At 42.6% G+C, this 27,992-nt stretch overlaps 6 protein-coding genes across 16 annotated transcripts in view; 4 read left to right on the forward strand and 2 right to left on the reverse strand.

Annotated features, from left to right (window-relative positions):
• LOC121603625 (ETS-like protein pointed) overlaps positions 1-7,777 on the forward strand; it is an 86,193-nt gene extending 78,416 nt beyond the window's left edge. For all 10 annotated transcript variants that reach the window (XM_041932640.1, XM_041932643.1, XM_041932642.1 and 7 more), the window contains 4 exons: positions 5,833-6,107; positions 6,249-7,160; positions 7,258-7,415; positions 7,507-7,777. In XM_041932640.1, coding sequence (XP_041788574.1) covers positions 5,833-6,107; positions 6,249-7,160; positions 7,258-7,415; positions 7,507-7,570 — 1,409 coding nt within the window. In that variant the 3' untranslated portion in view covers positions 7,571-7,777. The remainder of the gene's footprint in view (positions 1-5,832; positions 6,108-6,248; positions 7,161-7,257; positions 7,416-7,506) is intronic.
• An 8,907-nt stretch (positions 7,778-16,684) lies between these two features.
• LOC121603481 (zinc metalloproteinase nas-4) lies at positions 16,685-19,167 on the forward strand. Of its 2 annotated transcripts, none has more exons than XM_041932260.1 (3): positions 16,685-17,242; positions 17,321-17,757; positions 18,793-19,167. In XM_041932260.1, exons 1-3 carry the CDS (start codon positions 16,894-16,896, stop codon positions 19,165-19,167), a joined length of 1,161 nt encoding a protein of 386 aa, XP_041788194.1. In that variant the 5' UTR covers positions 16,685-16,893. The 2 variants fall into 2 exon arrangements, with proteins under 2 accessions (XP_041788194.1, XP_041788195.1); XM_041932261.1 differs by lacking the exon at positions 18,793-19,167 and adding an exon at positions 18,280-18,735.
• A 44-nt stretch (positions 19,168-19,211) lies between these two features.
• Positions 19,212-21,005, reverse strand: LOC121603478. Its single transcript, XM_041932254.1, has one exon. The coding sequence runs from the start codon at positions 20,929-20,931 to the stop codon at positions 19,285-19,287; it is 1,647 nt and encodes a 548-aa protein (XP_041788188.1). The 5' UTR covers positions 20,932-21,005; the 3' UTR covers positions 19,212-19,284.
• Positions 21,006-21,032: 27 nt separating this feature from the next.
• Positions 21,033-22,834, forward strand: LOC121603479 (glutamate dehydrogenase, mitochondrial). The gene has a single exon (XM_041932256.1). It carries the CDS (start codon positions 21,170-21,172, stop codon positions 22,736-22,738), a length of 1,569 nt encoding a protein of 522 aa, XP_041788190.1. The 5' UTR covers positions 21,033-21,169; the 3' UTR covers positions 22,739-22,834.
• Positions 22,818-25,681, reverse strand: LOC121603476 (cell division cycle protein 16 homolog). The gene is made up of 3 exons (XM_041932252.1): positions 25,529-25,681; positions 24,821-25,462; positions 22,818-24,731 (listed from the first exon to the last, which is right to left on the reverse strand). Exons 1-3 carry the CDS (start codon positions 25,610-25,612, stop codon positions 23,166-23,168), a joined length of 2,292 nt encoding a protein of 763 aa, XP_041788186.1. The 5' UTR covers positions 25,613-25,681; the 3' UTR covers positions 22,818-23,165.
• A 248-nt stretch (positions 25,682-25,929) lies between these two features.
• On the forward strand, positions 25,930-27,992 carry LOC121603477 (protein lin-9 homolog). The gene has a single exon (XM_041932253.1). The coding sequence runs from the start codon at positions 26,104-26,106 to the stop codon at positions 27,838-27,840; it is 1,737 nt and encodes a 578-aa protein (XP_041788187.1). The 5' UTR covers positions 25,930-26,103; the 3' UTR covers positions 27,841-27,992.

Genomic DNA, 27,992 nt, shown 5'->3' on the forward strand with positions numbered 1-27,992 from the left:
AGTCGGTCGGGAGGAACGGTTTGATATAGTAGCGAAATAAAATATTCGATATTGCCCAATTCACGAAAAAATCCATATTTTTTCTGCCTTTCTGACCACACTGTCATTGGCGATCTTTGTGGATTTCAAAGCAAACTCAAAGATAGCTGGCAATTCGTTCAATGTCAGCATATCAGAGCGATGGGGTTTTTTGTAAGATTGAGTAATTGAAGAATGGAATTTAATAACCTAGTTTCGGCACTGCTCCAATCAAAGCTTGTCTTACACGATGCAACAAAAACACACTATTTGAAAATGCAACGAGAAAACACAATATTTATAGCGTAAAATAACTAAAAATAGTTGAATAAGAATAGGAACAATTTTAGCACTACATTTAATCGAAACGCTGCACACTTAGTTTCCTTACGTTTACAATTGTGCCTTATGTTTAAAATGATAAATAGTGTAATGTAGTGTACATACTACAATCACCACATAGATCTAGTAAGACAAAGCCTTTCTTCAAAAATACAAGGGAATGAGAATAAGAACAGGATTGCTAATCTTAACGATAACTATGTGTAAGGGTTAGGTAGCACTCCACCAGAGTTCAGCACTAACAGGCAATGGAAATGCACGTGTGGCTGCTGCGTGTCACTGCCCTCATTCCGCTGAATTCCGGTTTCCGGTGTAATTTCCGACGCGCCATCTCGTCATTGCGTCTCATACCTGCCTAAGGCAACGAAGGAATATCGTTTTATCCCAAGGCAATGAAGAACACGAATGAAAATAACACATACAAAGGTGACAACCGTTAAAGAACGACTAAAAAACGCTCCTCGGCGTTACATTTTTTTGTGTCGGTTCGCACTGGAAAGTAAATTTGTATTTCATCTCCGGTGTGTAGTTGGGCTATGGCCTGGCCTTTTGGATTTATCGATCGATATTATTGGGTGTGTTGCTTTTGGCACCTCATTACCACCATTCCGATAATGAAAATAGTTTAACTTTATTTAGGCCGCGTATAATAGATTTTTTTAATATTTTGGTACTTACTCGCATACAGCATACTCAACACTGGTTATTTTTAATGGAAGAAACGGCACGTTGTTTTGAATTGCCACCACGCCTGGCTGGTATAGAGTTTTATCGATTTTGGCAACAGGATATTGATTTTCAAGCTGACAATTTTCTAAGTGGAACAGAACAATAAATTTTCTTCAACTTGCGTCAGTCAGTTAGTGTTCTCTTCATACCAACTTTTTGCAATGAACGATTAAAACGGCATAATGCAATGATTATAATTACTTCTGCTTTGATCAAGTTAGGCCAGCTTCTGCATCTCAAAATGCATGAAAAATGTCCCCATGCAATCTCCGACTCGCTTCAACTCTGCTCGACATCAAAGGGGTACCACATGCACCTCCTCTCTCTCTCCATCGTCCCTCTACCACTGCCACTAGCAGCAAAACGAACAACAGGAGAACTCAATTGTGTCAGCCCTTAGGTTTCTATCCCATGTGTCTTTACCACACGATTCTCGGTCATTTCACTACGCACCCTCTTCGCTGCCCGGATGTTATGGATCCGGTGAATGGAACGGAAGTGCAACAGGTGTGCATCGATCGAAGATCGACCTCGTACGAAGCCGTGGGACAAGCAAAAGGCAACTACGTCGCTGCAGAAAATTCCCACACACAAACGGTACCGACTAATGATCCTGCTCTCTGTTACCTGTTTTATGTTTTTTTGCAAACTTTTTTCTCCTTTTTATCACATTAAGTTTGGTCGTTTTCGTCCTCGTTTAACAAGTCTTTTTTCTGCCTGCTTTCATTCATCCTTTTTCGCTTTCTATTGCACACTACGCGCGTTACACTTTTGTTGTGTACGTTTTTTTTGCAGTCTGCCTTTTTTCTGATGTTTTCATGCATTGATCGTGTGCAGCTCGGCTGTGGACTTTATTTTTATTTTTGGTGGTATGGTATTTATTTTTGGTACTTTATTTTTATTTGGTCGCACTCGTACCGTAAGCGAACCAGGAAACTTTTAACCTGTGCTTTTGGTCTAATAGCACTGGCGTCCCTAATGCTGGGCAGCAAACGTTCGCTCACGCGATGAGAAGGTACGATTTAAAATATCACTCGACGCATTAGTGTGTATACGCGGTGCATGTGATAGTATAAAGGTATGCAATGTTTACACCCGGTAGGAAGGGAACTACTGAACATAATCAATTGAAAGCGATAAAATTGATAATTACACATTAGTATACGATCTTCTAGACGTCTTCTTGAGAGGACATCTATAAAACTAATTACTAAACTTAATGGAAAGGAGTGAGTCTGGAATAGAAACATATTTGCTACAAAATTGTGTATATTATTATTGACAAATTAAAAACTGAACATACTAATTCATTCTCATTTGCTGTTACAGTCTAAATTGTCCCCGAGACACATGATACGCGAGTAAACGGATTTTATAATTATGCAGTTATGCGAAATATTTTTATAGATTTAACACACCTATAATCATGAAATTCTGGTTCCACGAATAAACAAATAAATAATTTATTCAACCGAATGTTTTCGTTATGTTTTCGTAACGGATTCTTTCATAGCATTTATTTAATATCTTAAACAATATTCATTTCGGCTAACGGTCACACCGATGCGTTCAGCAAACAGCAATCATCTAACTCGACAAAGTGCTGTGATGTGAATATATTTTGAAAGAATTTTTTGACCGATTTACTTAAGTTTCCTGCGTACAAAAATTATTTTAGCTCCAATTCATATAATGCAAACATCGTTAAAACAAAAGAGCTAAATGCACATTTTCCTATGGTTTCGTGAGAACCTAAGTCGCTCTGTTTTTTTTTCTATTATCAATAGTAAATTTTATCCTTATACTCCAAGTTAAAAGCCATAGTAAGAACACATAGATTTGGATGCTAAATGAGGGATCCAATTTTACATAAAAAAATACAGTATTATTATTACTTTAGTGTATTTTAGTTACTTTATATTTTAAACGTCAATGCAGAAAAAATCCCTGTCGCTGAAATGAAAATCAAACAGCCCATAGTGATTCGAGTTTCGATTTTCGAGCGGCACAAAACATAGTAGGCGTGGTTACGGTTCACAAATCGGGAAAGAGCTCGCTGAGTTCCATGTTCGAAGCTTCGAGCAGATGACTTTTTGAGCAACGCTCGCTAGACGATCCTATAGAGTGGGCTAAATCTTTTATTTTTACACGCAATTAATACTTGCTGGTGTTATGATTTGCAATGAAGAAAAAATGGTTCATTTTTTTGTCCTAATTTAACCTTTTTTTTATTCAGGACGGATGGCTTTGCCGTATTGCTTAAAGAGTAATTTAACCATATTATATGAAGTAAAATTAGTTGGTATTCATTCATGTATATAAGGAAAATTGCCATGCTTACTGTGACATCTTTCCGGCCTACACTGATAGTTCTACAAACATACGCTGTCTTAAGACTGATCTGTAAATATTTGCACAAACTGTTTCGGTACTTTTCAAACACAAAGCACACACGCACTCTACCCCAGTACATCAATATCCAACGAGCTGAAGAGCAATTTTATGAATGAACGAGCACGGCCGGTTCATGTTCAAAGGTCCACTGCGCCTATTCATAAAAAGCAACAAGTGCAAACAACAACCATGTTCGGTAAACACTTAAACACGGTAAACACAGGCTGGTGACTATATTATACCAGCGATCCTGGACAGGCTTCGGGATTTTTGAGTGTCATCTAGCACTGAGTTTCGTGGCTATGTGGCAATTTCATTGAGGATAGTTCCGTGTCCAATAAGTTCCGATGCTCATGATACTTTGCAATGTAGAGTTGTCGTACGATGCTGAATGTTTATGCAGGATACCAATTCAATTCATTCTGTGGTAAATCTTTTCGTGAACTTTTCTTTAAAAAGCAAACATCAATGCGTACATCGTCGGTGGCGCATAGTGGCCCTTATGATTATTTGGCTGCCCGCCGAGCCAATACGCCCATTATTCGAAGATGGAACGCGCTGAGGACATGGTATTGATTGAAGAGCAAAGAAACATGACGACAAGTAAACATAATTTACATTCCCTTTTTCTTCCAGTCCGATCGAACCCAATTTCCCGAGAATGTGCAACGGTGTCAATAAACATCCGATTCGATCGATGTTTCCGGTTATGGTGTTCGAAGAGCCTGGAGAGCTGGGCGGTTGCCTTGCTGTAGTTCAATTTTAGATGTAGTTTCTCGTGTGTTTTCCTATTGATTTCCGCTTAGTTTACCTTTCACCGGATGTACTACACAGAAAAGATTAACGAAAAAGGCCAATTCGGTTCGATTATTTGTGTTCTGTGTGTATGTTTCGTTTTGTTTTGAGTTAAATACCAAGCGTGCAAAGAATAGCGTTCAACGTTGGACAACACTACGCGTCACACATGACCTTACAGTTCCGAAAACACAGGGGAATGACGTTTGTTCGGATTGTTTCTCGAGCCTTACTTAGCTATTCCGTACATTTACACACATACACCGATGAAAGTGAACATCCATTGAGTCAGCCACGTGCCAGTCCGTGGTCATTACACGCGGTATGTTTGCTTCGTGACGGTGTGTCTTGGGCCAAGCTCAAGCACCTTAAACGCTCATTTACATAAACACACAGCGACGTACGACGGTGTGCGATTCATCGAAGCAATCATCGAAGCAAACATATTAATAAAGCAAGAATGAAGCGAATGGCTTTAAACGTATGAAGGTAGCGACCAAGACTATCGTTTTTATATTTAGCATTTGCATATTCCTCGTGATCGTTCTTCTCGCCATGCGGCACAACGTTAGAGTGGCGTTATTTTCCTATCCTACGCTTTCGGTTGATCTACCAAAGCGACATCAATAAACAAATGCCAAGAATATCAAATTAGTGTCAGTGTGGTTGCAGCAAAGAATAGACCAGTCGATTATGTACTTTCGTAGGCCAGGCATCGAAGTTGAGGAAAGTTCAGACGGGACAAAGATTGACGCTAGCGAAGCTAGTGAGAAACAAAGGGAAGAGAGTGGGGCGCAGTTCGAAGAGATTGGGCCGGAAGCGGAAACTAAACTTCCCGTAAAACCTTTCCCTGGTTTTGTGAGTGTGTATAAATAACTGGACGGATTGCAGTTTTGTTCACCGAATTTCCCCGATAGTCTGCGTCTTTCACAATGATAGAAATGTGAAAGTATTTTCCTCTCCTCTAGACTAACTATTTATGACAAATTAATGTATGCATAAACTGAGGAATAGCCTCCAGGTTTCTTCCGCTCGATTGGAAATAATGTCATGCATTTCAGCAGTGATTAATTTTTGGTTGCCAATTATACCTATTTAATAATGAGTAAGGAAGGAACATATTCATGAAAAGGATGATTCTTTACAGGAGGAGTACTAACGATCAGAGATGAATCAAATACACACAAAAGGAAAAGAAGAAGAATGTGGATTGTTTAGTTTTACAGCCTCATGCTATCCCCTTACCGATTGTTTGGCTCAGCTTAAAACATGATACACGTGCACTTGGCTCGGTGCAGCGGAAACGGAAGTATTATGTGAAAAAAAAAACGCTTCACCCCTATTATAATCTCACGTGCTTGCCTCTTTAGTTGTGGTTGTTTGATTAAACAAAACTGGTGATCGAAGGCGTTCAAGATTACCGATGGTTTCCGTGATATTTGCTGTTGGGTGTTTGCCTGCTGAATATCATACTGTAATGATGCATTGTGTCCGCAGATAGACACGTTGGTGTGTGTATCTAAGCTAATAATTTTCTTCTTCCCTCTTCAACAGCGTACGGATCAGTTCATGATCGCAGTACAAATGATCGTTCACCGCCACCTCTAATAACTTCGAGCGGAGGTAACGTAGCAAACGGTAGCACTAACGGCAGCAGTAGCACATCTTCCATGGCATCCTACCTGTCGTCCCTCGGCTCACGAGGTCCGCTAAATGGGGGCAACAGTTCAGGAACAGGAGGGTCCGTCTACCATCAGCAGTCAGGGAGCGGTGCTGCAATGAAGGAGGAGCAAGAACCAAACAGTTTCATTAACATTGATGATCTGCCGGTAAGTTTTTTGTTGATTTAGTTTCCAAAACAACATCAACCGGTTCAGAAAATATCTTATCAGAAGAATACAGTGAAACAATCAACCTTAGTACCTGGAAGTACACAATGTGACTTTTCCGTTTTTGTTCATCTTACGCAGAACTATGGAGTTGTACCCGGCCATTACGACGATCAGGATCAGTACCATTCGCTGCCAGCACCAGAAACCCAAACGACTTCACACGGATACCTCGAAAACAGTCCCGAGTTTTACTCAGCCATCCAAATGGAACAAAAGTACATGCCACCGCACTACAAATCGGGTCCCTATACTAGCCGAGGAGGTCGCTATCATCAGCCACACCACCACAGCAGCAATACCGGTGGCGGAGGAGGTGGTGGTGGCGGAGGAGGTGGATCGGGAAACCAGCATACACAGCAGCAGCACCATCAACAGCACCAGCAGCAGCAGCAGCAACAGCAGCAACAGCAGCAGCAACAGCAGCAGCAGCAGCATCAGCAACATCAGCATCACCATCCTCATCATCATCCACATCACCATGCACACCATCATCCCGCCAGCCATCATCAGACGGCTCACCACCCTGACAGCGGTTATCCTGAGTATGGATCACCCTACGATACCCCTCCGTTCCAGACCGTTCCGAGCAATACGACTTCTCCGCAAAGCTCGGCTACTTCCGGCAACGGAGGGCCAGGTGGTCCCGGAGGAGCAAATGGAAGTGGTAACAGCAACAATAATAACGGAGACCTGCTCGGCGGTCATGTTGTGGATCCGTGGAGCTTACACCATCCTGGGCAGCATCCGCACGCCGGGGCACCCCATCCATTGCTGGACTTTCAACACCCGGCGTATATGGGCACGACCATGGGCTTCGACAAGACGATGCTAGGCACGTATGGAGCTCAAGGTGGTGCACCGTGTTTTACCGGCTCCGGGCCCATTCAGCTGTGGCAGTTTCTGTTGGAGCTGCTAACGGACAAAACCTGCCAGAGCTTTATCTCCTGGACCGGAGATGAGTGGGAATTCAAGCTGACCGACCCGGACGAGGTAAGTGCGAGAAATTTTACACAAACCTCTTTCCCCTCAAGAGGAAAACAGATAAACATAGGGTCACTCACTTCAATGATCCATTTTTCTCCAACAGGTCGCACGGCGATGGGGTGTCCGGAAGAACAAACCAAAAATGAATTACGAAAAGCTGAGTCGCGGCCTCCGGTACTATTACGATAAGAACATCATTCACAAAACGGCCGGCAAACGATACGTGTATCGATTTGTATGTGATCTTCAAACATTGCTGGGGTAAGCATCAATCGTCCGGCTGTTTTTCTCCTTTTAAAATCTGTATATCACGGTACTAACGGTTCGATTTATTCACCTTCTCTTCTTGCAGCTATTCAGCAAAACAGGTACACGAAATGGTTGATCTCAAACCTGATAAAAAGGACGATGAATAGACTGTGTGAAATAAGCGGAACTAACACACTCGAACATACATACACAAACCCACCCACACACTCACATACACACACACTCTGTAACTATCGTTTCGATAACGATAACTATCTGTAACTATCGTGCGGCTTGATAATACTGATCTCCTTCTTCTTCTCCCGAGCCACAATCAGAAAACGGGAAAATTGCTTCTCTAACCACAAAGCGAAGAAAAACATCTAACTATCTAGGGATGGAAGAAAATGCGCGTATCAGATGTATATGACTAACGCGAAGAAAAGTGACTACAAAAGATTTCCCACCAAAACAAAATGTAAAACATTACCGCTAACGGACAGAGCACGCCCATTTGTACACTACGAAATTGTACATGCTAGTCTCTTTCGAACGAGCACGTTAAAATGCAATTGAAAGTGTAAATTCACTATTCTAAAACCGATCTGTAACGTTAACGGTCCACTAAAGCATGTTTTGGTTCCTTGCAAAAGAATTATTTAACGTGCTTTTTTGCAGATTCACTGTATGTAACTCCTTTTTACGATGCAGAGGCTATTCTTTCGCTGATGGGGGCGTTGTTTATCGTATCAGTGAACAGAGTATTATATTTGTTTTACCATATAACGAGGAATGTGTACAGAAACGAGGAATGTGTGTTTTTGTCAAACTACAACAAAAACACAACAAATAGCGATTAGTAATTTACGAACAAAAAGCTTCCAAATCCGTTAAACAAAAACACGTTATATGGTGTGCTGAGTGCAAATAAGTAAAAACAACACAAAAAAAACATGTTAGCTTAGGAAATCAAGCAAGGCCCTATAAGTTAGTGATGAAGTATAAGACAACTTACAAACATCTACTTAAGCACTGCGCAACTACAACGCCGACACGAGCACGGGCACCACGAACAACATGGAATGGTCCTGTGTTTGAGACATTTAATTCAAACACTGTTAGTGGTAATGTGTAAAGTTAATACAAACAATCAAATTAAATGTGTGGCTTTCCAAAAGTGCATTTTAGATGTATGCGCTATACAGAGTCTGGGAGATACAACAGTGGTTACAAGATCAAAAAAGAAGCCTACAGGATCTTGAAATGCGAGTTAGTTAAACCAATTTCGAAGCTTTGTGATAAGTTTTTATTGATAGATTTTTTTATTATATGTAAGTTTTTTTTTTGTCTGTTTAACAATATTCCTGCAAACAGACATGGAACGATCCCAACGGTCACAGGTAGTTCCAATCACGTGCCCAATCTACTATCTTACTACTTAGAATTGCCTTGGAATTTTGCTTTCGTATTACAGTTCCAATGGAACATTGCTTACATTTGATTTTTATTTCTTGTTTTCTCTTCCAATCTCTTGCTTTTTCTGGTTGGTTCCCTAATTGTTGGAATCTTTTATTGCTTAATAATAATCGGCAATGAAAATAATAAATTTTGCTTGCACTAGCAAGGAATCAAGGATAATTCATATTGCGAATAGAAACAAATATATTATGGCAAAACAGCAGTAGCAGAAAAAAAACAGCAACGTTTCATGTTAACAACAGTGTTAACAGAATATTAACAATAAAAATAATAATAATAATAATAATAATAATTACAATTATAAAAATATCGGGAAGGGGAGGAAAAATCGCAAGCAATACAGCTTTTACCGTTAATATCCTCATCTTGAAAGTTGCACTACACATCTTCGTTAACTCTACTTCAATTCTGATTGCCTCGTTTCCATCAACAATAGATTTCGGCAAGGCCGCTTTTCAGATTTGGGTGGTGCATTTTGTTTTATTTTGTTTATATCATCATTTGTGTTATTCTTCTTTTAAACGTTATTGTCCCGACGGTAATATGAAGCTATGTAAAGATTAAATAGAGTACAGGAAAAGAGAAAAACGATCAAATCTATTAAGATTGTTTGGAAAATACAATTTGAGATCAAATCATGACTGTCATGATATCGGCGTCCATGTTTGTGTTTTGCAGGCCGTAGGTAAATCAGAAGCACAGAACAGGCACACGAAAAACAAAACTAGTTAACACAACTATAAACTGCTAGAACATATGCAGAGTATATGCACGAGTTGACTGTAAGTGAACTACGAAAAGCTTCATGATACAACATTCAAACGATATTTATGGGTTTAATCAGTCTCAAAAGCTGCAACTATTTGTTTGTCGAGCACTCTATCGTTGTGTCGGGGGACAAAAGTACAATCAATCTTATCAGGCTAGAGCAATCGAACCAACGATATCCACTAACATTCAGGCTAAATAATTACATCGCTGTAGGAGAGAACCCGATTGGAGTCAAATTGTTCAAAAAAACTTTGTGTGTGTTTGTGTGTATTTGTATACTTGTCGGTCGTGTGCAGTACAGTAGGTGACCGCTAACTGAGAGGTAAACAAGCTCCAGTTAACGAACAATGTTCGCTAACTGGAGTGACGTTTCTATGGATTGATTGTTTTGATTGGCGTTGACTGGAATAAACATACCAAACTTTTTTTTTCATTTATGTTGATATAAAGTATAGTAATTCGTGTAATAACATAAATTAATAGCAAACGTAGGCAGAAGACCCTAAATTTGTTTGAAAAATGCACATTTGCGACAAATTTCTCTTTATGAGATTCCGGATGTTTCATGTTTTGACGTTTAAGTGTTCGTTAACTGAGAATCACTCCAGTTAGCGAACCTCCAGTTAAAAAGCACTCCAGTTAGCGGTCACCTACTGTAATTCAAACTATATGAGCATTGTAACAAAATATCACATCCATCAAACAGTTAGATGGGACGGTAGCGTAAAATGATGTAGTAAAGTAAAAACGTTAAACGCAAATGCAGGTTACTATAAATTGATGTAAAAACAAGTAAAACAGTAGTAAAGTAAAACGACGCAGAGAGGAACAAAAAAGAAAATAAACCCTTATCTAGTGGTAAGGGAAAGATAAGTAATTATTGAAAATAATAATAATAATAAAAAATATACAAAACCAAATTTGTTATTTGTGATTTATTCTTTAATTTAATTAGTCGCTCACAGTCAAAATATGTACACACTCTCACCGATCAACCAATTTGATAATACGCTGTATCAAGGATAACGGTTTTGTTATCAATAACCAGTCAATATTTGAGAGCAGTGAGCCAAGCGCGTGTATCCTAGTTCGTTTTTTATCACCATCCCGCTGAGAGAATTTTTCTATGAGCGTCCCACTTTGATCTACGTCGCATCACTTTCAACACACACTACACCATCCGTTCCCCACATCGCTATACGTTTCGTCGATCTCATATTGTATTCTACGTTGCACCATCAATACACAATCTACCATCAGTGCCGCACTCCACCATCAGTTTTGCGCTCCACACTCAGTTGCACACTCCAACTGATAGCGGAGTGTGACACTGATGGTGGAGTGTGGAGCGCGAAACTAATGGTGGAGCGTGCCATAGATGGTAGAGTGTATCACTGTGTGTGGAGTGTGGTACTGATGGTGGAGTGTGAAGCTGATCGTAGAAACGTGAAACTAATGTTGCGGGTTTTCAATGTTGCGGAAATGCATATTTCTTTTTATACATGAATTTAGAAGAGAGTTTTATTTTTATTGTTTGATTTGTAAGATTTTAATCAAATTTACTATTATTTTTAAACTTGAAATTAGCAGCCAGTACAATGAAAATGTATCATCTTAATCAGCTGTGTCAAACTCATTTCATCAGAGGGCCGCAAGTACAGATTTTCAGTGATTCGTGGGCCGCAAAGTTGAGAATAAAAATATACCTCAATATTTATATAAACTACTGTTTAATATCATTATAGTTAAACAAATTGACTTTTTGTACTCCTCGCTTCAAATCTGGAATAGTTTCTTATTTACAAAATTGGCTTTGTTTTTTTTCATTGTAAACTTTTTTATTTGAAAAAAAAAATTAATGTACTTTTAAAGCCACGTGCATTGTTTTTATCCTTATTATTAAAATAGGACATTTCTCATTAGTTGCGTTAGAAAATATCGCTCAAAAACACATTTTCACTGAGGTAGGATAAGTCTACCAGCCTGTTGCGAATCTTTTTCAAGCCATCCGAGCTATCCACCGCTGGATGAATAACAAAAATATTTGCCTGCAGTTTTTTGACAGATCAAGAGGAAAATTGTAATAAAACGTGTTTAAACATTATTTTCCGCTAATATCCAAGTTCCAAAGGGTATATGGTGGTATATTCATGTCTTATTACAAGACCCCATATTTTACGAATAATTTTGTTAAATTACGAAAATTTTATCTGACGAAGATTCGTGGTGTGTGATCCCATAAAGATCGGCAAATCTTGTTTTGACACTTGAAGAGAGATGATTTGCGAATTGAGGTATGGACTGGATCCGTTTCTCACTGCAGATTAGCCGCTCCGTGCGACAATCGATGACTCCAACGGTTCCGAATGGCTTTAAACGGCTCTTTAGGCTTCGGACGGCACCGAACGGAACTGTTGGTTTGATTTGACCGGATTCGGAGTCGCTATAGCTAAGATCGAAAATGGTTTAGAGCCGTGGATGCAATTCTGACAATCCATCACTAGTTGTTGCGAAGTTTCCAAGTGTGTGTATCAAGTTATTTTCATTCCTTTTTCGTTTGTAGAAGGTTGACGCAAATCTATTTTTATATATAGAATGTGCAATCGAGTGTGCACAAAATTATGCTAATATTCAGAATTTAATCGAAACATAATACGACTGAGTTCGTATTCAATTCAGTGTTTCTTAAGGGTCTCGATTGTTCTGTACGATTGTGTAGAATAAGATTATGAGATGTTATGGGTACATTCATGTTAGATACGAAAAATATACCAACAAAATGATTGTTCTTGTCTGGAAAATTGTATACACTTCTACAAATAGTAATAACAGATTTTTGGTTTGCAGTGCTTTTAGCAATTCTCAAAATGTTCTCACGGGCCGCATTCAGCATTGACGAGGGCCGCCAGTTTGACATACCCGATCTTAATTATTAATTAAGGAAATTTGCCGTTATTAAAACCAATGTAGCAATGTTTAAGGCATCGGATTTGATAATATTTACGAAGTGAGAGTGTTAGGGAGACCTCCCATCTTTAAAGAGACCGAGCCTTCAACCTCTCCTCTTTAAATCGGGAGGGTTTGTGCAACACTACAAGTAGCCCAGAGATGAACAGTCGCTGCACGTTACAGTTGCGTTGTTTGACCGTTTCTAAGCCCAAAAACGCATAGCGGTTGTCGTATTCACCTTGAAGTCTCCAGGACTGCCGGTAAACTTTTTTACTACTTTTATGCTCAAAACTACTTTTATGATCAAGTATCAAGTAGTGAGTGGTAAAATTCCAGAAGGCTTTTTTCGATTAACCCGTTAAATTTTGTACGCGGTCGTGCGATCTAAAGTTGTGTTCACATCATAGTGCATACGAGCGCAATCCCCAACCATTCGCGACAAACTTAATGGCAGGGACAACGCAACTTACAAGGTTTTGCAAGGATTCTCATAGTTGTGGGACACTTCCTTGGCTCTTTCTTATGTAAAGTGAAATTTATATGATGGGAATTGGACTCTATGACACTCTTTTGGACAGGCTCCTTGGAAATTCCTCTTTGTTTTATCCAAAAAGGGTGCTATAGAGTCCAATTCCCATCGCACGAAGTTCAATTCTCGGAATAAAGAGTCAATAAAGTGTCCCACAACTTTGAAAAAAAACCCTGAAAAACACTGTAATAGCAAACGCACTGGCTTTGGTAAAATCGAAATGTGATCCACATAATAACTATCCGGCTACAAGATGCAACTTAGTCTAAAAAAGAAAATATCCCACTTTCTCATACAGGCTACTGTTCAGGCTACTGTTATTCTATTACTATTAGGGGAAGGTAGGTAAAGACGGACACTGCGGGTAAGATGGACACTTTTCATAAATGCATGAAAAAGGTAATTTTCGAAAAATCAACAAAGCAGCATCCTAACTTAACGTTAAACAACACATTTGAGAACATTTATGGCATTATAAATGCAAAACTGTTTAAATCCACAAAAAAATAAATTTTCAAGCGTGTGCACCATTGTGCATCTAATTTGACTACTGCGAATCTTAAGCTCTACAACATGTATTGTTTATATTTCAGGAAATTTTATTTCATGAATGAGTTGTCGTGATCGTGAAACTGGCGAAAGAACGAGAATGAAAGCAAAAAAATCTTGTTTTCTGGTGTTTTAAACATCCTGACACCAAAGCGGGAAAGACAGACACTTTATTGTAGGGAAAGATGGACACCGAATTTATTGATTTATTTGACTTCTTATATCAATTTTTGATGAATAAGGGTATTCCGAAGCTATAAACCATCCAGCCACTAGATAAAGTATTGAAATAAGCGAGAAATCAAACACCGGTCAAAATAGCAGCCATTCGATATGCTATTACTCGCTCGACGCTGATGAGGCGCTCCACGAAATCCAATATCTTGTCAAGACTTGGACAACTTTAAGCAATAAAAAGATGAGTCATTGATACGACATCGTTCAGAAATAGATGAGAAATTCTACGAGATTACAAATATTTAAAAAATGACATGGAGGGAAAAATTGCTTCACCAATTAACAAGTCCCTCAAAAAATACTGGGGTCGTAGACTTTTCACGGAGTAATTTTCTAAAAGAAAGTTCTAGACTGTTGTTCTGTACGCTGCAGCAACGTCAGCTGTTTGTGGCCGAAATTTCAATAATGCTTAAGATTCTGCATATTACGAGGTGTAAGGTGGCGCTTACAATTACTAATTTCACGGCAAAATGAACCGTCGTTGCAATTGGCCAAGAATTGGTTTATGTACGTACCAGGACGTGGAAAGCAATCGGATATGTTAAAATACTATAAACCTCTTCAATTTAAAACATTTGTTTATAGGTGTCTACCTTACCCTTCATGGTGTCCATCTTTCTCATATCAAATTCTTACCTTCTTACCCAAACATTTCATAACTGCACAAAAAAAAAATCATGTTTTTCATTCATGAAAAAATGCAAAAATCGATGGAAACTTAAAAGTTTCGCACATTTTCATGCACACATTTTCGGATAGAACATGAGTGTAAGATAATGTATGCACATTTTCATGGTCATTGAACTTATATATCCCTAGATTTTTGCCATTTTCCTTAACGTGTCCGTCTTTACCTACCTTCCCCTACAGTATTACAGTGCTATTACAATCGGTCGTTAGATTGTTAGATGAAAATGGTTTCTTTATCAAACCTGCGTTTCTCATCATAAACGTAAGCATAATTGCAAATCCATGGTTACATTTTTAGCACGATCTAGGTGGTGCTTCGTGAAAATCATCATCCATATTCGTTACATCGTTCATATTACTATTGATGGAAGCTATAGAGACAGACAGAGAGAACGCAATTTTCACAACCAACTGCAATCATTTGAAGTAAAACGCAATCGATACACATTTACGCACCTCATTTTATCTGCATTGTTAGCAAATAATTCAATAAACCAGTTCAAAGGTAAGGGAACGCACCGTTGCGTTGCGCCAGTGTGTTGATGGATTTTGCTAATTAATTCAATTTGCATCACCAACAGCACTACTCCGGCCAATAGTTACAGCGCGCCCCGGGTACAACCGTTGCACTGCCGACGAGCAGCTTTTGTATTTTGTCTTTTTCAAATGATAGGGGTAATTCGTAGTGGTATACTAATCGTAGTGGTATACACACTTTCAATGATGGACATGCCAATTATCCGGTAAGCTTATGTTAACCATTTGGTGCAGCAAGCAGTAGGTTTAGCGAAAGATAGGAAGGGCACAGCAGTACCCCATATTGGTGTATAATTATCGGTTGCCAAATTTAACTTTACTTAGATGACTTCAACCCATTTCCCACATCAAATGGGCTATCAAACAGGCATAGGGTGGGGGAGAAGCACACATCCGCGCTTTAAACCAGTTCTGTTGCGCTCCAATACTCCATGGTTTCCTGTTTGGCCATCCATTGCAAAATGCACAAAAAACAGCATTCGCCGCCCAAAAGTGTCGTGTGTGTCGTTTGGTTTACTTCCGGACCTCGTTTTGCATCGTCAATCGTCGTAAAACAATGAGGTCAATGGAAAAATTCTTACCATATAGACGAGATACGTACGTGTGGCAGGATTTTGTGTTCCGAAACCTTGTGCCTCAAAGCGCAGCTCGTACTTGCAGCAAATGTCAGCGAAGCGACAAATCAAACATCATCCAGGTTGTTAAAATGCATGCCTCACAGTCATACCTCCCAAACCTGATACCAATACCCGATCGAGGTCATCGAAATTGGGCTGAGCTTAATGGCCCCCTTCCGACCAAAATCCCAAGGTCCAAAAGGACATGACGAATGGTGCTGTCCAGTAGCGTGTGTGTGTGGTACAGGATCGCAAGACCCTCGAATGCACCGACCCGAAGTGTGCACCTAAAAGATTTCGTGCTTTTCGATAAAACCATTACTAGTATCACACACCTTTACACTAGTTGCTGGCGCCCAACAATTGTCAACCGAAGCGCGACTGGCCTTATCGGTCACGTTGCAACCAATTCACGAGGCGCTAGAAAAATATAAACCAAACCAACGGACGCCCGCTCTCTCTCTCTCTCTCTCTCTCTCTCTCTCTCTCTCTCTCTCTCTCTCCCCTCTCTCTCTCCCCCTCTCTCTCTCTCTATCTCTCTCTATCTCTCTCTCTCTCTATCTTCCTCCGACTGCCGTAGAACCATGCGCCAAGAATCCACCCGCAGCTCCGGTGCGTTGTAGTTCGCTTTCCAGAACCCTTTTTCGGGCCACGGAGCCCTATGCGGAGGGTGCAAATTTGATTCACTTACTCACCTTCCACGGACACATGAACCCGCCGGTAACACCACCCTCGTTGAAGGTACAATCATGCACGTGTTGTAAAAATAATAAAGGAACCGATTCTACCAAGAACAAGACAGGGTAGAGGTTTGGTGGCAATGGCACAGGGAAGAAAAGGCTGGCACCGAACCGCCGGTGGCCTTCGATGGAGTTGAAGGGGAAAAGCTGAAGGAGAGCGTTGGGAGCCAATATAAATAGGGAACAATTGGCGAAAGCGGTTAATCAGTGTACGACTTTACCGTCTCGCACCTCGTTCTAGGCTAGGTTTCGACTCGATCGGCAAACCTCACGTAACTCAACTGGCAAGAACTTGCGATATTCGCCTACGATCCTGCGATCTGCGTGTGCGTGTGAGTTTGTGTGAGCGTGTGTATGTGTGTACGAGTGGCTTACTACGAATATCGATCACCATGTCCGTGTCAGAGATACTGCGCGTGTTGGCGATCGGTTGTTTCGTGATCGGATGCACTCAAGCAAACGTAATCATGTACGATACCGAGGAGAACAGCATCGATGGTTCGAGCGATTTTATCGACCTGACCCATCTGGGACCGAATCTGTTTGGGGAACCTGATGAAGAGGTGGGCAAACTGGTGGCCAACTTCAATCCGGAAACCGATGCTGGCAATGTGGAGGAATTGGGATCTTACGTCGAGGGTGACATGCTGATCGATCGTCCCGAAGGACGGAATGGCCTATCAAATACAGCCACTCGTTGGCCCAATGGTGTGGTACCGTTCGTTATTTCGGGAAATTTTGGTAAGTAACGCTGCAGAGTACAGTGCGCGGCCGTATTCCTCTGCTCAAGCCTTTGATTGTCTTGTAATGTCTAAACAGATGCCAAGGGTATGCAACTGATCGAGCAAGCCATCAACGAGTATCACACGAAAACATGCATCCGATTCGTGCCGCGTATGGGCGAAAAGAACTATGTTTCCTTCGAAAGTTCTAGCAGTGGGTGCTGGTCCAGCGTGGGAATGATTGGTGGCAAACAGGCGGTCAATCTGCAGATTCCCGGCTGCACCACACTCGTCGGTACCGCCATACACGAGATGATGCATGCGCTCGGCTTTCTGCACGAGCAGAACCGCGAGGATCGCGATGATTGGGTGCGAATTCGCTACGAAAACATCAAGGCCGGAACGTCGAACAATTTCGAGAAAGCCAAGAAGGGTACCACCAACAGCTTCGGCGTAGCGTACGATTACGCCAGTATCATGCACTACTCGTCGAATGCGTTCTCAACCAACGGTAACCCCACGATCGAAGCGAAGGTAAGCACGGTTCGCCACCGGATCACCCAGTTCGGAATCAACCTTAACTCAAACGGCACATCCTTTGGCAATGATCGCTACTCACACCCAGTTAACTTACCGCTACATTTTCCCATTTTCACACACAGAAACCATTCTCTGGTGACATGGGCCAACGGATCGGGTTCAGTAAGAGCGATCTTGCCAAGATTAATCTCATGTACGGGTGCAAGTAAAGCACAGAATGGGCACGGACCATCGAACACACATCCACAACACACCCACTTCGAACTAACCTTCATCCGACCTCTCTTCCTGCGAATCGGCCAACTCGAATGACATTTCGGTGTTTTGCGAGAGCCTTTTTGTGATGCTAATAAAGTCTACTGGTGCCTTTTCGCATACATTTGTCTATGAACGCTATCATAGTATCATTACCATGATCCTTACGGTCTGCGATTCGCTTTTCTCACGAGCATTGCGCTATTCACCATTCTGCCATTCGCAAGTCAACCGTTCATCCACGTGGGAAATTCTTTCTAGCGCGCCGGTGGGAATAAAATGGGCCAGCGACAAGCGTTCTCCTCCAGCGATCTGGCCAAACTAAATGCCATGTACGGATGTAAGGGCAATTCAGCAGCCGCCACCAGCTCAGGCACTAGCCCTCAAACACAGCGTCCTGGCCGACCGACGCGTCCCTCCCGACCAGCAGGCAACAATCGTCCCGGAAATGGCGGAGCACAGGTTGCCAGTGCCATTGTAAACCTGATTGGATCCATCTTTGGCGAAGAAGATACCAACACTACCGAAATTGCGGGGGAAGTTGCGCCTCGTTGAAACTTCAGTGCTTCCAACATATCAACAGTACTCTGTATTTAGCCACTTATACCGAACTACCTCGTTTACCCACGGATCGTTTTTTTTTTTACATTTTTTTATCAACATGAATAAAAGCATACGTGCCTCGTACGTGTTCTTGTTTCCATAGTCTAGGCCGTGTGGTTTTTCTCTGTTCATATTTGTTACACACTCGCTGTTCTACCATTTTCGTTCCAGAAACCGTTGAATGGTGCTAAGATGGGTCAACGGGAAGGTTTTTCGTGGAGCGATATGGAAAAACTGAACCGGATGTACAAATGCCAGGGAAGCTTGGGAAATGGCCAAACAGTTCTTCGTCCTCCCACATTTGGCATCTTGCCCTCAACTGGAGTTTCTGCGCCGTTAAACCCGTCGGGTCCCAATGCCGGTGGGTCGCCGTATTTCCCACCATCGGGGCCTTCCCCGTTCAATCCGTACTATCCTCCAGCAGGAGGATTCGGACCAATGTTACCCTACGGACCGTATCCTTCCGTTGCTGGTTATGGGCCCGGGTTAGGCTATTATCCTCATGATACGGACACAAGTGAACATGAAGTGGCCGAAAGATTGTAACCCGGTAAGATTGTACAGATACTTCAAACAAACTCCAGCATATATACGTAAAAAAAATGCATATAATTGGGGACTCCTCAAATAAATCATTACATTAATATTCAAAACCATAGCACTCTACTGATATCGCTTGTTAACCAGCATCCGAGAGCGGGGAAGCTTGCACTGGCTCAGTGTATGCAACCGGTACTGCATCTCTGGCGCTGTTACGCGTTTTCGCACATTCTCTGCCAGCTGCTGGTGTTCCGTCGGCAACACTATACGCTCGTCGTGCTGATTCACGTCTTGTCCCTCGGCACATTCCGCACACTGCTGGTTGCCATACAGGTTGCTTATTGGCGTGTCCTCCTCTACTGCCGCTCCAGTCGCACTCATTTTAACCAACGCCAACACCTTCCGCTCAATGGCAGACAGCGCATCCATTAAGCACTCGTTTGTCAATCGGTCGTAAGTGGAACTGATAGAACCTCCCATTAGCTGCTGTATTTTTGTTCGTTCAAACCCTACCAGCGACAGCGCCTGTTCGATCACTCCGAGCTTTACCGCAAGTTCTTCCTGCTGCAGACAAACCTCCTCCTGCAGCTTCGTCGAGTGCCGCTTAGCTTCCAGCAACTCTTGCATATCTTGCTTCACTGACCGCTCTTCGGAAAGCCGTTTGCGTTTCGCGCCCTCCTGCAAACGCTCGCTATCTTTCTCCAGATCTCGGGCGATCCCATTCGCCTCCTCAATCTTTGCATTCGTTACATTCAAATACCGGAACAACGCTGTATACTTGTCCTGCTGCTTTTCGATTTGAAACAGAACATCCTGGATGGCGTCAAGCTGCAAACATTCCATGGTACTGTTAATGACGGCACCAAACCGATCGATCTTTTCCCAGTTAGCCATTTTGAAGCGATTGCGCTTCCGAACCAAACTTGGGTCCAGCTCGGCGATCGCCCTTTTGTAGCCCTTCGTCCGTAAGAACTCATTAACATGCCGCGTGCCAACGATCTGTCGTTCCACCTCGATCATCTCTTGCGTTCGTGCCCGTTTGTCTCGGGATTCCTGGACTTTTAGCGAATCGATCCGATGGCACAGGTCCTCACCCTGATTAAACGCTAGCGTAGCGCGCTCAATCATGTCGAGCAAAAACTTCCTATTCCGGTTCAACTCTCGCACATACTGCTGCCACTGCTGGTTATACAACTTGCGCTCGCCGAGCATGTTATCGATCTCATTGCGATGCTTCCGATTTTCGGCATGCAGTTTGCCTTCCAGCTTGCGCGCATTATCAAGCCGGCTCTCCAAGGCAGCAAGCTCGGTGCGTGACTTCTCCAGCGCTACGCGGTAAACGTAATCCGAGGGAACTGCTTTGGCGGCGCATTCTAGCTCAGCGTTTGCGCGCTTAATCTGCGACAACAGCTCATTCGTGTCAGTCTTGGCAGCTTCGATTTGTCTTTCGTACCGTACGGCATCGTCCAGCATCCGGAGGATGTAGCGGCGCAGATTTTCGGCCTCACGACGATACACGGGAGCATTGAAAATTTTTAGTTTTAGCTCTTTTTGAGCCTTTTCACGCTCTAAATGAATCAACCTTTTGTTCAAACATCGTATTTGGAAAGCTTCTGCAGTTTCTCCCGGCTTAATAGCATCTATCTTCTGGTACCGATGCTTCCATCGGACAATCTCGGCCCGCTCACGCTGGATTTGCTCGATACGGCCTTCGGCACTAAGATTTTCAATCGGCCCAAAAAAGGCAGGGACAAGCGCTCCGTTTGCCATACTGAAAAGCGGAATGCTTTATCTTCAACGCGGCAATGTTTGCTTTGACATCCGATGGGTATCATTCTGTGCTGCACGTACTCTGTGTAAGCTGTTTTTCTTAGCTAATGCGTAAGATCGTAGAACGCTTTGAGATTTCATTATACGGACAAAGTTATTTCTACCATTTCCATACGCACGGATTTGAAAGTTGGTCTCGCTTATCTCGCAACAAACCCTTTTTCTGCAATTCTCGAAAATGCAACGTTTTGGGGAGACTTTCAAGCTCCTCCGCCGCGGAGCTCATACCATTCCGAAGCATCTCGAATGCATTCCGAATGAACGAGATCCGCCGTTCTCGAAAATGGTAGAATATTGCTTTCACAAGGCCTGCATTGTGCTTGAACCACAGCTAATAGAATCGATGAGCAAGTATCCTTCGATGGCCCCAGAAAAGCGAGCCAATCGGGTACAGGCAATCTTGAAGATCATCTCGAACAACTCTAGTACACTGGAGTTTCAGTTTCCGTTCGTGCGTGACGACGGTCGGTATGAAATGGTTACGGCTTTTCGGGCCCATCACTGCCTTCACCGTCTTCCAGTCAAAGGTGGTATTCGTTACTCGAGCGATGTTTGCAAGGATGAGGTCGAAGCACTTTCGGCACTGATGACCTTCAAGTGTGCCTGCGTAAACGTACCTTTCGGGGGTGCCAAAGGAGGAATCATAATCGACCCTGCCAAGTATAGTGAGAAGGAATTGCAAAGCATCACCCGGCGCTACACAGTAGAGCTGGCAAAAAAGAACTTTATCGGACCGGGGATCGATGTGCCTGCCCCGGATATGGGCACGACTTCGCGCGAAATGTCCTGGATAGCCGATCAGTACGGGAAAACGTTCGGACATCGCGACATCAACACGATGGCCGTCGTTACAGGCAAGCCACTGAATCAGGGAGGCATTCGAGGCCGTACAGAAGCCACCGGTAAAGGCGTATACATAGCGACAAATTGCTTCACGCGTGAGGCAAGCTGGATGCGCGAGATCGGTCTCGAGCCCGGATTGGAAGGAAAGACGGTGATCGTACAAGGGTTTGGCAACGTTGGCCAGTACGCTGCAGAACACTTCCATCGAGCGGGATGCAAAGTTATCGGCATCATCGAAAAGGATGTTTCGCTTCACTGCAAGTCGGGAATTGATATCAAAGCACTGAGTCGATACAAAACACAGCAGAAAACAATTAAAGGATATCCCAAGGCAAACGAATTTAATGGAGACCTGCTGGTAGAAGAGTGCGATATTCTCATACCGGCCGCCATGGAAAAATCAATCACTTCGGAGAATGCCAAAAACATAAAAGCCAAAATCATCGCCGAAGGAGCCAACGGACCAACAACACCGGCGGCAGACAAAATTCTACAGGAACGCCGCATTCTCGTTATACCTGACCTGTACTGCAATGCCGGCGGCGTTACTGCGTCATACTTTGAGTATCTGAAAAACATAAATCACATCTCATTCGGTAAGTTATCCTTCCGCAATGAGGCGCAGAATTTGCGAGAGGTGCTCGCATCGGTACAAGAATCATTGCGGAGTGCCGGAGTATGTGTTACTGTAACACCCAGCAAGCACTTGAAGCATTACTTTGAGCATGCCAGCGAGGCCGATGTGGTAACTTCCGGACTACAGTTTGTGCTAGAAACAGCTGGAAAAGGTATTATGAACGTTGCTTCTCAGCACCAGCTATGTTTGGACATCCGGACCGCCGCTTACATCTGGTCGGTGGAGAAAATTTTCAAATCCTATGAAGAAGCAGGACTTTCGATGTAAATGTAACAAGGCATATAGCATTGAAATCACGTGTTATCAGTCCAAATTTTAATTCTTCTCAATAAATGTTTACAATTTCTATGTATTGATTTCTAATTCGCTGTATTGACTGTATGTATTGATTTCTAATTCGCTGTAGTTACTGCACTACTTACCTTGAATCCTCCGTATGTTACGATTTTCGATTTCAATCGATTCAATTTAATGCCGTTTTTGTGTTGTGATTGTACTAATATCACAAAGCTTCAATGATGGTAAAATTTCGGAGATTAGTTGATCGAGAACTTAATACTGGTTTAAAGGTAGTTGAATTAGTTGAAACTTGAACAGTAACGTAGCTGAGGCCAATTTTGAAAATGTGTATACCCTTATTATTCAAATAGAGCTTATTTTATCAAAACCGTTCAAAAGCTTGTTTGCCTTCAATCTAAATATCAATGCTCATATCATCCGCACTAGTATCGCTCATGGGGGACGTTTTCGTGTACCATTCGTCAAAATTGAGCTGCATGCGCAAGGTAGGTCGTGGAGCACTATCTCTAACATCTTCGCTGTCACCTTCGGTGGCATTGCAAGTATTCAGTTTGTCTAAAGTTTTACTCTCTTCCTTATACTTTTCCGCTTGATCTCCATCCTTATCGCCGTAATCTTCCTCGGCACCCTCCGCAGCATAGAATGGAAGCGATTGTACCTCTGTCAGATCTTCGATAACGTACTTCAGTACAGTAGTGGTAAACACGTCATCCCGTTTCAGAGACAAACTTTTGTGGAATGAATCTACTGCATCGTATAATTGACCCATTAACGCTTGCACAAATCCAATAGCTGTGTACGTGGCAGCATTCAACGGCTTCAGAGAAAGGGCCCATCGGTGGAACTCCAGAGCCTCCTCGTACTTTTTATTTTTCCGGCAACAGTGTCCCAAATTGTTCAACAATGGCTCCCACCGGGCGGTCAACTGTTCATTATTCTGCTTCACCATATTGCGCACCATTTCCAATGTGCTGCGGAAAACTTCCTCTGCACATTCGTAATGCTCACACTCGTACTTGATCACGCCAAGCTCGTGCAAAACGAACACGTCCAGGGGAGCGATTGACATAGCTTGGTAGAAAAACTTTTCAGCCATTGCATGGTTTTTGGTCAATCCACATTCAACTCCGATGTACAGCAGTGGCAGATGGCATCCGCGCATCAGTTGCGTGGCCTTAAAATAAGCTGCCATTGCCTGATCATGCTCGTTTTCCTTTGCAAACGAATGGCCGTATGCTAACCAAGCCGGACCGTACAGGCGGTCCAGAGAGGTTGCTTTGGAAAGATAACGACGCGCTGGATCACTTTTACCGATCAAATCATAGTAGCACCCCACGGCATACCATGAGATGGCATCGTCCGGATAAAAATCAACAAGCTTGTGAGCAACGTAGAAAAGCCGATTGAAGTCTTTCATCTCCATCAAACATCCAATCTGCACCGTAAGCGATCGTTTGTGATAGGGATCGTTTTTCAGAATTTCTTCCAACATTTTGATGCATCGCCGATAGTCACAGCTATAAAAGTACTGTTCAGCTCGTGCGATCATTAGGTCTATGCTTGATTCAAGCTTTTCCATGCACTGTTCATACGAAACTACCGATGCACCAGGATTTGGCTTGGGACGATTGATTCTAAAAGGCGTCTCCTGCCGAGAATTATTTGCCCCGCCTACGCTGAGCATTGTTGAGCCACCTGTTAGGCTTGTACCAAGCAGTGATGCTCTAGTCAACGATGTATGAATCAGATAGGAGGGATTGTTTTTAAGGTCCTCCAGAATTTTGTTTGCCGGTGACATTATTTCCCTCTGTTTTTGTTTTGTGCGGGGAGCTGGAGTGAAGCTTTTTGATACTGATGATTTGCTAGTCTCGTTGTTTTTACAATTTTTCATCTTCTCCTTTAATTCATGCCATAGACTAGTGTTCATCGAAGATACGGGCGGATCATCCAGGTTGGTTTGCTAAGCGTTTAGGAATAAAAAATATATTATTATCATGCTCAAGAGCATTTTACAACACTGACGGTAACTTTCATCTTCTATTCACTTACCATTGCGATCGATTCGTAATATTTCTTCAGCTTACTCTCGTACAGACGCTTGAGAACCTTTCTTTCTGGCTCTGTGCACTGCTGCGCCATTGGGATATGTTGCATCAATTCTTTCTCCTCCCAAGCCATCAGCATATCGTGTTGCACCAAAGCATCTAGCGCTTCGGAGCAGTAAACCGATTTGTGTAACGCTTGAACATAACAGTCCATTGCCAGGCTGCGATTATCCATTGACTCCAGTATTTTGCCCTTCAAAAAATATACCGATGCAATGATATCGTTTTTGAACGGATCCTCATACATGCTTCCGTCGTAGCTCTCGTCCGTTGTAGAATCCTCCTTCATGCTGGACGAATGTGATCCAGTTTTGCCACTTAATGCATACGATAGCGTTTCGCAGTCCACCGAATTTAGGATCTCCAGAGCTGATTGATATTCCTTCGCCTCATTCAAGCACTCTGCGGCCAAATAGTGACACAGCAGGTTCGTTTTCTCCAGCGATCGACTTCGAATGGTGTGCGCTGCCCGGTGAAATTCCCGCAGCAGAAACATACACTGCGCCTCCCAGTAAACATCACGCGGATCGCCATTGCTAAGAACTGTTACTTTTTCGGCCCAGAACAGTGCTGTCTGATACCGACGCTGGAAAGGAAACGAAAAATTCTATAGCTGCTTGCAACGTGGCAACTCCTCTCTGGCACCGCTTACCAAATCAATAAAAATTTTCACCGTTTTACGATAACTTTCAATGTCGATCATCTCTTGTTCCATCGTTCCAGCGATTGTAAACATGAACGCAAATAAGAGCGCTAAAACCCGTGCTTGCGGCAAATGTCAATGTTTGGCAACATCGATCATCAATAGCCGATGAATGTCTGTTGATGATGATTCTATCATTTGCTGTAATTTTACAGATGCACAGTGTTGAACGATTTATTCTTTATTCGATCATCAATATAGAAATCATTTATAATAATTTAAAATTAATTGCGCCTAATTTTTGCCAACTGTTTGCTTGATACAATACATAATAATCATCTCGCTAGCACTACGCATACGTGTACACAGTGCTGTATATGTTTTAATCGATTCAAGCTAAAACTCGATTTCGATGACACCAGAATGACATTTGCGGTAGGAATAACAACGCCGTAACGAAAACTCACGCCAGCAAGCAAAACAGTTAAATTACACTTTTCCAATCATTCAAAGGAATCGCGCCAGGCTGTGTAAATTCTTGGCCAACTTGTTTTACTCATCGGATTAAATTACGTGCAATTCCGATGGAGAGCGAAGGATCAACGCCACCCGCATTCACGCCTGCCGCACTGGGCTTGCATCCTGTTGGAACCAAATTTCCCAAAACAACGAACAGCCAGCCCATACAAGTTCTGAATGCAAGAGGAATGCCAGCACGAATTCGAAAAAAGAATCGCCTCTTTTTTGATGACGACATCATCAACGATAAAATTCCGTCGGTCAAGGCAACTCCTAAGAAAACACCAGGGTCAGCAAAGAAAACCCTAATCAGCAGCAAGACCCCTCGCAGGGAGTTATCTACTCCGCCCCGCAAAGTGATTCCGCGAATGTCTTTGAAAAAGAAATATTCTTCGCGGTACGCGCATCTGAAGCAGAGCGGCCGAAAGAGGAAGATCGACCCGGAAGAGAAGGCACACAACTCAATGAAGTTAATGAACACGAGCGGTTTGGAAAATCCAAGTTGGTATCAAAAACTTGGTAACCAGTTTCGAAACTTCCTCCTACTACCCAAGGCACATCGGTTCTGCTACTTCGAATTTTTCTACAGCGACATTGATCGTAACCTTTTCAGTGCTCCGAGTGATTTTGAGCAGCTGATTCGTACGCATTATCCACAGTTGAAAACAAACAATCTAACGCGCGCGGAATGGCGTAAAATTCGCGGATCATTCGGTAAACCCCGGCTGTTTTCCCCCGCATTCATAATGGAAGAAAGACTGGAGCTGGCTCGCAAACGCGAGAAAATAAGAGTGCTGCAAGGGAATAGCCTCGGAGACATTTCATTCATCGAAGGTTTGCCTAACAGTATATCAAAGCAAATTCCTACTGGCACAAAAGTTACGGCCAAGCTCCGTGATCCATACGATGGGATGTACAATGGTACGGTGGAAGCCTACATACCGGAGGCCAGAAGCTACAAGATCTTGTTTGATCGGTCTGGTTTGGGATCGCGCTCCATACCAGATTACGAAGTGTTTTCACTGGAAAACACAGACAAAATCAAGCTCAACAGTATCACGAAGGACTATCGCTTAGCTTATCAAAACGCTTCGTTTTATCTTGCTTCCCCAACGGCGAAACCGAAAGCCACTGCAGGAGACCCGCTGCTGGGTAGCGATATAGGACATAAGCTATGCACCAGCGATAGGAAAGTGTTCTTCCCCAAGGATAACATTGGTGGATATCCTGTGAAATATCTGGAGCTGATAGTACGCACCAAAAAGACGCTATCCGCCAAGCAGATGAAACTGCTGCGTTTGCAAAACATTACATCTGAAGCACAGATCTACAAATCGTACGATAACCCTCTGCCAGAGGAGTTTAAGAAACGCTACGCCATGCTAATAGTTGCTATCGACAAACTGAACCGTGATCTTGCGGATCAATTGAACCAGCTCCGCGAGTATGTAGGCAGCTTAACGCACGACCCGGAAATGCTTGCAATGATCACACCGAGCCATTATCGCGAACAATCTCGTGAAAAGGCGGCCCAGATATTTGAGAAGAATAACAAGGGACACGTTAAGAACGAGCATATTGCCAATCTAATTAAACAGCTCACCACCATCATGTATCTCGCATCGAATGTCAGTAAAAACGATAAAGATGAGCTCAGTATCACCGCATTAAAGGGCGCGATTGTGGAAACTAGGGAAACGTTGGATTCGGGAAATGTGGCCGCATTCAATCGTAATGTAGCCAGTCACATGAGCTACATAGATGCTCAACCTGGTCCGTCGAAAATGGTAAAAACTGAATAATTTTTCTTCGCGATAACCTTAAGAGAAAGGATTAACATTAAATGGGATTTTGTACATAAGATGGCAGGAGATGAGAAATATTGATTGAATGTGTGAACTTTGCAACGCGTGTAAAATTTAAAAATGTTAATAAAAGGCTTAAACCATTAAAC

This window comes from Anopheles merus, chromosome 2R (genome assembly GCF_017562075.2).
Source record: "Anopheles merus strain MAF chromosome 2R, AmerM5.1, whole genome shotgun sequence".
NCBI classification, from domain to species: domain Eukaryota; kingdom Metazoa; phylum Arthropoda; class Insecta; order Diptera; family Culicidae; genus Anopheles; species Anopheles merus.